Source organism: Lontra canadensis, unplaced genomic scaffold, assembly GCF_010015895.1.
Source record: "Lontra canadensis isolate GAN:19392208 unplaced genomic scaffold, GSC_riverotter_1.0 scaffold83, whole genome shotgun sequence".
Taxonomy (NCBI): Eukaryota; Metazoa; Chordata; class Mammalia; order Carnivora; family Mustelidae; genus Lontra; species Lontra canadensis.
Window position 1 is genome coordinate 1,413,459 of NW_022631077.1, and position 14,170 is coordinate 1,427,628.

Below are 14,170 nucleotides of genomic sequence, written 5' to 3' on the forward strand. Positions count from 1 at the left end.
ATATATATATATATATATATATATATATATATATATATATATATATAGCAGTGATATATGGCAACTATATGTTTAACTTTTTGAGTAATTGCCAAACTGTTTCCCAGCAATGTCTGAGGGTTCCAACCTTTCCACATCCTTGAAAACATTTGTTATTGTCCATCTTTTTTATGGTAACCATTCTAGTGGATGTGAGGGTTACTGGTTTTTTTTCTCTGTCCTTTTTCATAGTCTCGATTTTTGGAACTTCTAAAAGATACTATTGAAGCTATTCGATCTATTCTTGTCACTTAAATACTTTTTCAATTAAAAATGCTTTTTTGTGGAGCGCCTGGGTAGCTCAGTGGGCTAAAGCCTCTGCCTTTGGCTCAGGTCATGATCCCAGGGTGCTGGGATCGAGCCCCACATCAGGCTCTCTGCTCGGTGGGGAGCCTGCTTCCTCCTCTCTCTCTGCCTGCCTCTCTGCCTGCTTGTGATCTCTGTCAAATAAATAAAATCTTTAAAAAAAATGCTTTTTTGTGGGTGATTTCATTATTAGCTTTCTGTAAGTTAATGCAGTTGTGAACTGTATCTAGTCTAGAATTTATCTTGCTTAGTTTTTTCTAAATAACAATATACCTCATTTACTGCTAAACATTTTAATTTCATAGTTTCTTGATTTTCTTTTCCTTTTCCTTCCTGTCTTTATTTCCTTGAAAATATTGTAATACTTTTTTTAAACTTTCTTTTCAAATTATCTTAATATTTGCATTTCATCACGAGTGAAGTTGTTACATTTGCTGGCTTTTTTTGAAGTTATTTTTCCTTACCTATTTTAGAATTTTATAGTGCCATTTGTATAAAATGGGAGTATTTCTCTCTATCTCTCTCTCTCTTTCCCTATTCTTACTTGTTTATCAGTTTTGGTTCAGAAATTGAATTTATGTTGGAGATTTGGAGATACTTCCCCATGATGAAGTTAATCATATTGCAAATCTAGTGGCTAAACTGACAGGTGGCTTTGCCCAGATACTGGTTTTTTAATTGTGTCTACTTTTTCCTATCACCTCAAGAAACCAGAGTCCTAGTCAGCATTCTTAACATTTTTCAGCCTTTTTCAATAGATCGGCAAGACCTGCCTCTATTTGAGGTCTTTGGCAATGGACCTGGCACTCATATTTTGCTCTCTGGTCTCAGTTATCATGAAAAAGTAAAGTAGAGGGCCACTTCCACTAGTTTTTAGGCTCAGAGCCCAGGAAACCATCATTTCAGCTCCTGCTCAGCACAGTGTGTCTCTATCTGTAACCTAAGCTACATGTAGGTTGATCTTTTTTTCTTTTTTTAAAATTAGCATATGATGTATTATTTGTTTCAGGGGTACAGGTCTGTATAAGACTGAATAAGACTGACTCATCAGTCTTATATAATAACCAGTGCTCATTACCATATATATCCTCCTGTGTATCACCTAGTCAGGTTCATCTTTTTCTGAGCATAGTCATGTTTTTAAAATTAAAACAATTTACATATCTTTGCTATGAGTTCAGATGGGAGTGTGATCTCATAATGCTGTTTTATTGAAGGCCTATGATGAGTAAAATGGAGGTGGTTTCTACTTTTCTGCTTGTTGAGACAGAAATCAATCACATAAATTAACCAAATAATTATAAAATGAAACATGTACTGTGAAGGAAAAAATAAACCAAACAGTCAGAAAAAAAGAGTGTCTTGTGAGAGCTATGATGAAAAAACATGACAAGTCTGGGGACACTAAGCAGGGAGGAGTAAAGAAGTGAACCCTTGGAAGTCATTAGTAATAGGATAAATCAGCAACTGGCTTTCTAGTGCAATTGATTTATAATGGTCGATTGATCTTAAGTGAAGTGTTTTTGTTTTAGTGGCTTTAAATTCTGATAAAATTCTATAAAAGTTCTTTTTTTTTCCCCCAGAATATCTTCTAAGACCCTGTGTAGCAAGGATCCAGTCATATAAAATTTAGTTTTGATTTCACTTGAAGACCTTCAGGTACAAAAAGTGCTCAATGGGGCCAATCTTCCCAAGCTACTTCAAGGTGGATGTCAGGTTTTAATTTAGAGATTCTTAATCATATCAAAGACATTTTGGCCTGGACTTCCTTCTATGGAACCCATCATTTCAGCCCTTCCTTCTATGACTCAGTATTCTTCTGTTCAAAGTCCTATATATTTTCTTTGCTGTGGTAGCCATTACTAGGCTGTGCTACAGTTTTGGAAAGTGGTCTAGGTCAATAATTGAATGCATGGATTAGTAACTAACTGCTTGTTTTGTGAGATTATTTGGGGATAAAAGAGTTACAGTGTGATGTATTCCAACTTGCAAAAGCTTCTGCATTTTTTTGTGCTTTATTTTGCAAAGAATGGTATCACATTAAAGTTACCATCGGCAGACAGACTTGTTTCTTCCTTGGAGTAATGGTCCCATTCAGAACAGAATTATATGATTTCTAGAGTTCTGAGAAAGTGTAATTCCAAAGCTTTTCCAAGAGACTCGTAATTTGAGGCATTACATTTACAGCTTAAGATACACATGATGGAAAACTTGAACTTCTTAATTACATAATTCAATATTTATAAAAAAAGGATTATTGAGTATAATCTGTCAAAAGGTTACCTAGAAATAAATTCAGAAAAAGACAAACAACCAAAGAGTTAAGTAGATATATAGATAGATTGATATAAATATAGATATATATTAGATGGGAATATAAATTGGTATGATATTTTTGGAAGCTATGTGTCAATAACTGTAAAATATTAGATATGCATATAATTTGACCCAGCAATTTTACTTTTAGGAGGTCATTCTATGTAACAGTTGGAATGTACAGAACTGGTAAGAAAGGCAGTCTCATAAGCAGTCTGTATAAGAATGAGCCCTGAGGGGCGCCTGGGTGGCTCAGTGGGTTGGGCCTCTGCCTTCGGCTTGGGTCATGATCTCAGGGTCCTGGTATCCAGTCCCGCATCGGGCTCTCTGCTTGGTGGGGAGCCTACTTCCTCCTCTCTCTCTGCCTGCCTCTCTGCCTACTTGTGATCTCTGTCTGTCAAATAAATAAATAAAATCTTAAAAAAAAAAAAAAAGAATGACACTTGACCTGTACTTCCTTATCAAAAGATAAAGAAACCCACGCATCCTTTTGGAAGATTATCTACTTGTGTGGGAAGATTATCTACTTGTGTGCTCTTTTGTCTCTGCTTAAAGTGTGGTATGTGTGATATGACACCTGGCCAACCCCACTGCAGTATCTGTCCTTTTGCAGGGAGAAGATGGGGTTCCTTCCAATGCGACACAAGAGGGGTGCAGGTAGATGAATATTCCTATATTGACCATGGATAGAGACCTGCTGGTCATTGGGGGACCAAATGCCCAGTATTGAAGCTGATCTTGCCCTGTCTCTTCTCCATGTGGGTGAAACATTGGTCCATCCAATGCTTGACTGTACTGTGTTTTCTTTGGTGACTCTGATAACAAGATACAATGGGCAGAAGTGTTTGGAGTCTTCCCCTGGGATTGTGTGGTACTTTGCTTGACAACTACTAGTGCTACTCACACACACACACACACACACACACACTTTTTATACAGGATAGCACATGTAATGTAATATCTATATATTTATTAGGATGTTTATGGCAGCACTGTTGGTAATCCGAAAAAACTGCCAAGAGAATTGTTTTTAAAAAGCAAAGCACACATCTTACACATTAACCACGCACTAGTTGAAAAGCATCAGGCAGACTTACATGTTGATGTAGAAATATTGCCAAGGTATGTTAGGTGAAAAACAAAGGTGACAGAAAATGATATGTACAGAATTATTCTATTCATGTTGACAATGAAAATAAAACTGCATATCCATGCAGGCATGTGTGTGTGTTCATTCATGAAAAAAATATATATATTTCATATAAACACCAAATTTTAATAGTTACTTCTGTGGAATGTATGGGAGATGAAAGGGGAAGTTTGCTGTAACACTGTATAGTTCTGCATTTGTTTGAATTTTCTTTGGAAGACAAGTAGAGCACTTAAAACTAGCTGAACTTACCTTTTTTATTTGCTGGTTAGTGTTTCATTCTGTCCAGTATAACGTAGGTTTGAGAAAGCGGAAAGTGGGCTGGGCTTTTGTTTTCTGCACCCCCCTGGACCTAAAATAGTGCAGGATATGCTCCATAAAATTTACTCAGTGAATAACTTTAGCAATGAAAAGGGAAAAGTTGGCTCACTGTGCAAGTTCTACCCACTCCCAATTCACCTAAAGCTGCTGCCCTACCAGCCCATTCTTTAACCAGTGTGTTTGCTTCCTAGCAATTCAGGGAGACGTGCTCTTGTGATAATGCAGACTTCTCTGTAGATATGTTATACTTGATAAAAAAAAAAAAACCTAAGAGAAAAATCATAAGCATGTGACATGGGTATGCATGTTATTGCCAGGTTCCTTCTGCTGAGTGATTGTGGTACTCCCTTCTCTGCAGAGACAGGCATTCCTGGTCACTAAGATAACTGTATGCTTTGTTTTTTGTTTTCCACTCTCTAAGCAATGAGTGAACTTTGCAAGCGCTGTTTTTTGGTATAGAAAGTGATTAAGAAAATCTCTTCATTGTATTTTCATCATAAAACATGAAAGTTTATATAACTGCTCCCCCCTCCACCCCAATAAACCAGGATGCTTGGAAGGGTGCCAAAGGATGACAAAAATGGATGATGGATATAATTGATGTAATTGGTACGTTCTTCTCTCAGGAGAATGGGGAGTGAACAAAGTTGTTTTACTTGGCAGCAAGGAAGATTGAAACACATCAGCTTATCTTGCCATTTACCTGCTCTCAAACATGAATTGTTTTCTGTTGAATCCAGTCTACTAAAATCCAGAGCCCTGAAGGCCTCATAAGTCTCATTCCTCCAGTTCCGCACGTGTTCCCATTCTGGGACGTTGCACTCCTTGTTTGCTCAGTCTGGGATGCTTTTCCACCAATTTTAATGTAGTCAACTGTATTATTTATTGAATGAATGAAATGATTCACGTGGAGTGCTTAGGTATACTTCCAGAAAAAAGCCTGTAAATATTCACAGTAGTCATAGTTTCAAAGCATTCAAAGCTCTATGCTCCTCCTTCACCTTCTCTTATGAAGAAACCTCTGGGGGCACCTGGGTAGCTCAGTTGGTTAAACAACTGCCTTTGGCTCAGGTCATGATCTCAGGCTGCTGGGATCCAGCCCAGTATGGGAGGGAGGCGGGGAGGTCCTTGTCAACGGGGAGTCTGCTTCTCCCTCTCCCTCTCCCTGCTACTCTGCCTGCTTATGCTCTCTCTCTGTCAAATAAATAAAAATTCTTTAAAAAGAAAAGGAAAAAGAAACCTCTGTAGCTCAAGACTCAGTTTCTTCATGCCTTTGATTTTGGGGTAACTTTCTCATTACACAGGTTTTCCCTGTTTGTAGTAGAAGATTGAGAAAGTGAAGATGAGTATTAAGGGCCATTGCAATCCTTCCTGCTCCGTGAGACACAAACCTCAGAAGAGAAAACACTGTTGTTGGGGACCCAACAGTGTTTTCTCAGGTTGTCCCCAGACCAAAGCTCACAGAGAGTTCCCATCCCAGACAGTTCTGACAGAGCACCTTATTCCTGAGAAGCCCAGGATGAGGCAGGGTGGGGTAGGGAAAAGCCCAGTATCTCTATGTAAGAACTGGGAGTTATCCCAACCACCTAATGAGGAAAGAGCTCAGATCACACAGCTAGCTGGAATTTTCCACCCAGGCAGCCTGGTCAGAGTTGATGCATAGAGTTCCTAGAACTATCAACTCTCAGAAGGAACCCAGACCAGGACTAAGCTTCAGGTGGAATCGGTGCCCCTGGAGTGAGCAGAGGGAGGTGAAGGGGAGAGGGGTGGGGGCGGGGGGATGCGGGGAAAGCTGAGTGTTAGGAAAGGTGACGATGGAGCAGCAGCGCCCTCTGCAGGGAGTGTGCCCCTTCACGCTAAGGGCTTGGAGAGTTTCGCCCCTTGAACTCCTGGTGCAATCAGCCTAGCTAACCCTAAATCCTTGTCCTATAATAGTTCTAACCCTAGTCCCTCCTATGTTTCCGGACCCCTGAACACCTGTGCTGAGCGCACATTGAAGTCGACAGTCACAGTTTTCTGAGTTATTAGTTCACCATCCACAGTTCTCTGCATTTAAAATGCATCCCTCATGACTCAGGCAGAGGCTGCTGGGAATCTAATTAGGACTTTTTTTTTTTTTTTTAAGATCTTTATTTATTTGGCAGAGAGAAAGAGAGAGCGAATGCAAGCAAGGGAAGCAGCAGGCTGAGGGAGAGGGAGAAACACACTCCCCACTGAGCAAGGAACCTGGGATCCTGACCTCAGCCGAAGGCAGATGCTTAACCCGCTGAGCGACCCAGGCATCCTTAATTAGGACATTCTTGAAAATCAAACCCTTTAAGGGTTAAAGGCACAAAATTCTAATGATGGATTTCAGACAGCAGACCAGACAATGTGAGAGATATTTGGGTACGCAAGAAGACCTGTAGAGCACCCCTCGAGTCATATTTCCTGGACAACTGTGATACTTTCTGTGAGGCTCTCAGCTTCATTTGATCTTTCATGCTGGAGCAGGCAGCCCCATAGGTAGCCAGAGAGAAGGTGTCCTCACGGCTGACCACCTTTTCCTTTTTCTTTCTTCTTTTCCTGTTTCCCTGTCCTTCTTCTCTGTTCTCTTCCTCCCTAACCATTTGTAGCACATGCTCTAGATTCTTCATATTTCACTAGGCATGAGGATAGGGAATAAATACAAGAGTGAGTGATACTGTCCCGCCCCAGGCATTGCTGGCCCCTTAGCCAAGGTGACAGGTGGCAAAGAGGTGACAGGTCTGTTAACCACTCTGAGAGTTTTAGTCTGATCTACACAGCTACCCCAAAATGCAAAAGAAGGGGCTCCTACTTAAAGAACTGTTCTTTATTTGAAAAATACTGTGTTCATTTGATTGTGAAAATTGTGATTTTTCTCAAAAAATGTGTTTTTTTTCCTCAAAAAAGTGTTTTCTCAAAAAAGTGTTTATGTGTGTGGATACACATTGTATTATTATAATAACTATGTTATTTTCTTACCATGGAGGGAGAAGGACATTTTACTCTTGCCATCTCTAGCATGTAGGTTGGATTCCTGTTTCTAAGCTTTGGGAATCCTTTGCTCTAGGGGAGAGAATTAAATGACTTTTTTTTTCTCAAAAGACTAGCCCCATGTCTCTCCAATCTGACCTGCAGATGGGTTTTATTTGGTCCACACTGTTTTAAATGGAATTAATGACCCAAATTAAAAACTTGGGCTATTACTACAAAAATCTGGGTTTTAGGTTTCTTTGGAAAAGCTTGGCAATATGGTACTGGCATTTCCCAGGGAAACAATTGGCTAAGGCTGAGTGGAGACCTAGTACCTCCAGAGTGCTACAGACTTACCACTCCTTATTGCTCACGACACTGGTTTCCCAGACCCAGCTGCTCTTTATCACCTTTCTCCTGATTTGCTTCAAACACTTCCATTACTCCCAATTCTAGGTCAAAGAAAAAGTTAGTTTGCCAGGGATCAGGAAGATAGTCTGTGGTGTGACTCTGCGGGGTACTGACTCATACCTCTTGCACAGATCAGGAGGAGAAGAGTCTTCTAATAGTGCATAGCCATGTTTGGTGTCCCGGGAACCCCAGTAGGGCTGGACTTAGTGGGACAGACTGCCCAGGACAATGGAGCTGCCTCATCAGAAAGGAACACACAGGCTTGAACACTGCTGGACTGCAGGACAAAGACCCTTCCTCTATTTTTATGAGTTGCTAAACTCTGAATTTTGGGGGAAGCACACCAAAAGAGAGAATAGCGGAGGGTTCTGGAGAAATGACCTAGTGGTTGGGAGTTTAGCTGCAGGTGGTTTCAATTCGAAAAAGGAGGACATGTTACTTTTTTGGTGGTTGTTCCTGAATGTTGCCCCAAATGGTTTAATTAATATGAAGTAGCCATAAGCGTCTTTGTGTGATAATTTGCTTTCTAAAACATCTATAATATCTTTTCTAGTAATCTGATCACCAAATTCCTTCATTCTTTTATTCACTCATATGTCCGTTTGTCAGATACTGGAGAACCCACCATTCATGGTGGTGTAAGCATATACACTAGTGAACAAGATACGGTTCAGAGTTCTTCTAATTCTTGGTAGTGATCTGAGTGAGAGACTGGGAGTGGGAGTATAAAGGACATTGTTCAGGAACAAGAAGTTTGGGGTCTTCATTCTATTTCTATCCTTCAACTGCTGGGCAACCTTGGTTCACAATTTAACCTCTCTGGGCTTCATCTGCATTTGTGAAATGGGGCTAAATTATCTTTCGTTTCTTCCTAACTTGTAAAATACTTTGCTGAAGAAAACAGACATGTACCTCTGGATGTAAGTACAGATTTCCTTCTGTATGAGAGCATAGATAGTTTCTCTATTAGGCTTTAGTTTTTCTTCCTGTATCTGATTTCCAGAAAGAAGAGTGGAAATACACTGTACTTTGCTCAAAGTGTTCACTCATCTAGGACTTTACATATAAGGAATTAAATGAAAAATGTTTTTACAGCCTCAGCTGTTGAAAGTGAAGGAAGCCAGTGATGATTCTGCCCAGAGCAGAGGGCTTCAGTATCTTCAACTTTAGGATTGACCGTGGGAACAGGAAAGCCAGCGAGGGCCTCGGAGAAGAAGAAACTTACAAGAATGTCATGCAGCTGGGGTAATGGGTTTATTGTCTCTATTTACAGTTAAGCATTTATTGGGGTTTTGTCAAAAATAAAGGACAAGGGAACAATAGCGATTGTAGCATGAAAACGACACAGCTACAATAGACCAATACTGAGCATAAACACTGTCAAGAGAACACAGAACCTGAAGGGAGCGTCTTCAGGTTGTATAGTTAGTTATCCAGACAATAAAGGCAACTCTACAGTGCAAGCAATGCTGGATAATAAGACACGATTGAGCCGGGGCAGGGCGGGGGTGGCGGGGAGGGGGAGAGGAAGGCTTGCTGGGGCCTGGCGTCGCTGGCTGCCAAGGGGTTAAAATCTCATAAATCCTCCATATCTTTTCTCCATCTCAGGAACTTCTTTGGAGTAGCTTTCCCCTTCTTCGTCAGAGGGCAGAGAGTCGGCAAAGCGCTTGAGGAAGCCCCCGTACCTCTTCTGGTAGTCCATCCACCACTCCGGGCGACCGACTCTCCTCATGAAGCCCCCGTACCGCTTCTGAAGCTCTTTGGCTTCTTCTTCCAGTTGCGGGCTCCTCTTTAAGGCTCTCATGAAGCCCCCGTATCTCTTGCTCACTTCTTCATCCTCACCAAACTCTGAGTGGGGGCCGCTTTCTCGGTTCTCCCCGGTTCCCAGTAGCTCTTTGAGCAGGTCTGAGGAGTTGGCCAGCGCGTCCTCCTCCTCCGCGTCCTTCTTCATGAAGCCCCCGTATCTCTTGGCCAGGATTTCCCCTCCATTGGCCTCTTCTTCCTGCTCCTGAGGATAAAGCTCGTCCATCTTCTTCATGAAGCCGCCATACCTTTTCATGAAGCCCCCGTACTTTTTGGCCAGCACGTGGCTCTCCTCGGGCTTGCTGCTCTCTCTGAGGGCGGTGGCGCCATCCTGGGGAAGCTCCAGCTTGGACAGCTGCAGGAGCTCCTTGCAGGTTTCCCAGGTTTTGAGAGAGGGCAGCTTCCCTTCACATTCCAGGGTGCAAGCCTGGGAAAAGAACTCCATTTAGTGATAGCAAGAGGCTTTTCTGATTTCATTAGGTAAGCACGTTTTTGTGAACCGCAGCATATGTGCTGTGATATGGAAAGTCTCATATAATAAAGTAATTACCATTTTCTTAGTACAACTTTTCAATATAGGGAACAGGAAAGTCAAAGGAAAATGGAATCACTGTGGGTAATTAATTGAATCAAGTTAGGATTTTTTCTTTGAATTTTAACAGATTGTATCTGCTGTGCCATTTCAATGTTGTAAAAGACTTTTTCCACCTAGTTTTAACCTAGATTGGCCGCAGGCGCCATCTAATTTCACTGGATAATTTTCCACTGTTGATCGCATTTTGATTGAACCTTTTCTAACCAAGAGGGAGAAATTTCTCTTTATCTAATTAGGGATATCATCCCCAGATCTCTTTTATCTTCTTGTCTTACTGATACAGTCAATATTAATAATATAAGGTTTGTTTACTTTCTTATGTTACTATTCTACCTGGAATGGCATCGAGTATTCTTGCAAACACTTCCATTCTTTAAAGAAAACCAACAATTTCAAAATAAATGGGAAAAGAAAGACATTCTAAAACTCAGTTTAAGTCCTGTGAATTATTTGGATTATGACGTACTGATTTGCTGAATATAGAGATGCTTTGCTCCTTCCTTTGATTGAAAACAGATTAAAACAGATTTAATCACCTTGAACTAAATGTTTGTAATGATGAGCTCTGATATGAAATTATCATATGCAAATGTTCACATATTATTCATGTTTCTTAACATTTAGTTATTGGTGTACAAAAAAGTTTTTAATTTTTCCCAATGGAAATCATATTATTTGACAAAATGGGAATGAGAAATGATCTGTATATAATTTCTTCTTTTTATTATATAACAATTAAATTCTAATCATTGTAGAATTTAGGCTATATGTTCTAATAATCTTGTTAAGATTCTCCTCTATTTGACAGATCACTCGGGTATGATAAAAAGAGAACTAATATTACATGAGTATTTATAAAGTTTATATAACATTTCTGGGCATTTCAGGCTTTTGATAGCCACTTGAAGTATACTTATAGAATGCAGGTTACAGACACTTGATTTAGAAAAATGAGGTCCTTTCTTGATATTTAAAAATATATTGGTATATTAATTTATATAAGATACACACATAATATTTTCCCAATGCAAGAAAGCAATTTATGAGCACAACAAAACTCCTTAGGGTATTTTAACCAGCTCTTAATAATTATTTAAGCTTTGTGTCTAAGAAAATTAAATGTATGCATATATAAACATCTAAAGATGGTGCAGTGATGCAGTTAAAATGATCCCATGTTATTCTTGATATCCAAAAAATAAAAACATCATTAAAAATGTGAGATCTTCAGGTGTCAATAACATTTACATTCTAAAATGAAATGTAAATGATTTCCTTGCCAAAAACTACCATTGAATATTTTGTGTACTATTAACCAGAAGGCTTTTTAATGTTGGGATTCCTTCAAAAAGAAATAATGGCAAATAACCAGAATAAAACTAAACAAGTCAAGTTAACTTATAAGCTCCTGTATAGGTCTAAGCATTTTTTGATAGTATTTACCACACTCTGTGTTCTGTGGTCAAGATCATATCAGAAAGCAAATTCAATTTGGACATCAATCATGGCATGCCTGCTTAGCTTTTCATCCACCAGAGAACTAAGCTCAGGTGTCTTTCAGGTGGTAGAGGGTCAACATTCGTTACATTCATTCTACATAGTTTTAGTTAGGCAGCCTCATTTCTCATGTCTTCTGAGTCTGAGCTGAAATTCCAGAACTGCTATAATACCAGCAACATAGTCATTAACAAAGCCTTTAGTCACAGAGAAAATAACAACCCTACATGTAAGCCCCTATAAAAAGACAGTCAGTTAAACAAATCAGAAAGACAAAAGAGAGATGAAGGGGATTGTTACCCCTATTTAAGTTGCAACATTTCATCACCATACTTTAAATATAAAACCCTACTGTGTGTCTTCTCTTTAGGGCCATGTTAGTACCTGCACAAATGGAATAAAGTTAGATCCGGTAACTCAAATGAAACAAGCAAACCTTTAACCTGGAATGTATGCTTTGGCTTTTGTGGAATTCTTTCCTTAATTTTTGTCCCCATTTTACGCATCTACATCACACAATTTCTTCAAAGGCTCAAATGAGGAGCTTAACTCCTTGGATTAATACATTATTCTCCATTGACCCTTTTAAGCACACAATTTCAACAAATTGAGAAGACAGTGCGAAGGACTTGTTGGAGGAGTGAGTTAAAATGAAGCTTCCTGGGGTCCCAAATTCAGAGATTCTGATTCTGATTCAGGGGTGATTTAAGAGCAGGACTCTGATCAGAATGAGTATTCTTTTGTTCTCAGCTTTCCCTCCTCTCACCCCCATCTCAGGTCATGTAGTTTATCTTTGCATTGTTGTCACCTCTTTGGACCTGGCCACCTCTCCTGTGCCTATTTCATAGCGAAATTAAATTGTTGTCTTAATTGCTATTACAAAAGTCCATCCAAGATAAGACAGAAGTTGAATTCCAGTGTCACTTGCCTGTAAGAGGTGCTGATCTCTGTAAGAGGTACTGCTCCCCCCCCCCCCCCTTTCCGGATCCCAATCCTGTCCAAAGGTGAGGGGAAGGGCTTGGATCTGAGCATGAAAGGGCTAGAGAAATGAAATCCAAAGAAAGATAACGAAATGTCACTAATAAAAATGACATTATTTGCAGGAAAGATGGGAGGAAGGATTGTGTGGAAGGGGCCTTTGGTGGGATATGTTAGGAACTGGGGTGATAGAGCATCTTCCTTGGGACAGGTGAGGCGACAACCTAGTGCTCTCCAAGATGCCAAAGAGAGCATATCTCCGGGCTCCTACGTTCCCAGGGTTCAAACGAACTTGGTTTGTGTGGCAGTACTGCCGCCCTCACCCGTCCCTAGATGGTCGCGGGTCCCAAAGCTGAGAGCTAGAGCGGGACTTTCGTCGGCGTTCGGGGAACAGTCGGACGCTTGCGTCACCAGAGATCGTCGCCGCGGCGGCGGGATCGATGTTAGTCCAGGCGGTGCGCCCTGCGGCCGCAGGCCAGGCTGTGTGCGGACTGACTCCTCTACCAGCCCACCCACCGCGGCTGCACTCACCAGGGGGTTGATGTCAGTCGGGCGCGCCAGGCGGTAGCTGCACGTCGCGCAGTCCTGGCTGCATTCCGCCCTCACGGTCGCCAGGAGCCCCGGGCCGAGCGCCAGCAGCCAAGTGCAGAGTCTCAAGAACGGCGCCATGGGCTGCAGGGAGAAAGGGACGTGAACTCCGAGTGTGCTGGCCGCAAAGCGGGTCCCTTCTAGGGACCTCTCGCTGGGACAGTCCCAGCTGGGGGTTGTTGAGCAAAAAGTCCCAGGGATGCTCTTTCCTGGGACCCTGTCCGCCTGGCCGACACCGCTCCTGGAAGCCCAGAGGCAGATCGCCTCGCGGTTTCCAGGTTGACACTGCCACCCCGCACACGGGGATGCCCGGGAGCTCTGCTCTCTTTCAGGACTTCTACTGCCTCAGAAGGATTCTGGAGAGAATACCCGAATGCGAAGACCAAATGCAAGAGAGAACGGGAGCCTTGCGGAGGGGAGGGCTTTCACCCGGGTCACAAACAGGGACCAGAAGAAAGTTGGGGTACCCCATGCAATGAATGAAACGCCGGAGGGGAAAAACAAAAACAAAAACAAAAACAAAAAACAAACAAACAAAAAAACCCGAGCAGGCGGACGGCCCCAAACGCACGCAGCAAAGGCGCAATGTGGACAACTTCACTCACGTTGACCGCGATCGGATGGCGCAGGCTGGTCGGAGACAGCGGGTCCCAAGCACTGCTCTGCAAGGGAGAGAAGAAGGCAGGTGTGAGCCGGGCGGGCGTCGGGGAGAAGGGGCCGGGTGCGCGGGCAGCGGAGGCCTCACCGTCGCGGTCCTCTGCTTCTGCAGGGCTCAGAGCGCCTGCCTCGACAGGCCTCGCTGTCCCGGGGCTGGTGGCTGCTGGAGCCACTTTATAATTAGCCCCCAAGCCAAGGAGGCGAGCGCGCCCCAATCGCCGGCGGGCTGCAGCTGACGCAGGCCCTACGCCAGCCCCGCGCCGACGCCCTCGTGGGAGGGGTCCGTCCTATCACCCGCACGCAGGCCAGGGATGGGGGGCGCAGGGTGGCTCAGCTAGCGGCTGGGTGACACACCGAGGCAGTTAGGACATGTGGGGAGAGAGTAGGATGACATCAAGAACCACCCCTCCCCCCGTGAGGTCACTGAAATTGCACTCCCTGGGGGTGCGGGCTCCAGGGAGATAGCCAAGGTGGAGGCATTAGGAGGGGCAGGTGGATGGACTTAGATTTCTGTAATGTGCTGGAGACCCTTC

At 42.4% G+C, this 14,170-nt stretch overlaps 1 protein-coding gene across 1 annotated transcript; it reads right to left on the reverse strand.

The window, feature by feature from the left end:
* Positions 1-8,751: 8,751 nt before the first annotated feature.
* On the reverse strand, positions 8,752-13,865 carry PENK (proenkephalin). The gene is made up of 4 exons (XM_032882593.1): positions 13,726-13,865; positions 13,586-13,642; positions 12,924-13,064; positions 8,752-9,749 (listed from the first exon to the last, which is right to left on the reverse strand). The coding sequence occupies exons 3-4, from the start codon at positions 13,059-13,061 to the stop codon at positions 9,087-9,089; spliced, it is 801 nt and encodes a 266-aa protein (XP_032738484.1). The 5' UTR covers positions 13,062-13,064; positions 13,586-13,642; positions 13,726-13,865; the 3' UTR covers positions 8,752-9,086.
* Between the last annotated feature and the right edge of the window lie 305 nt (positions 13,866-14,170).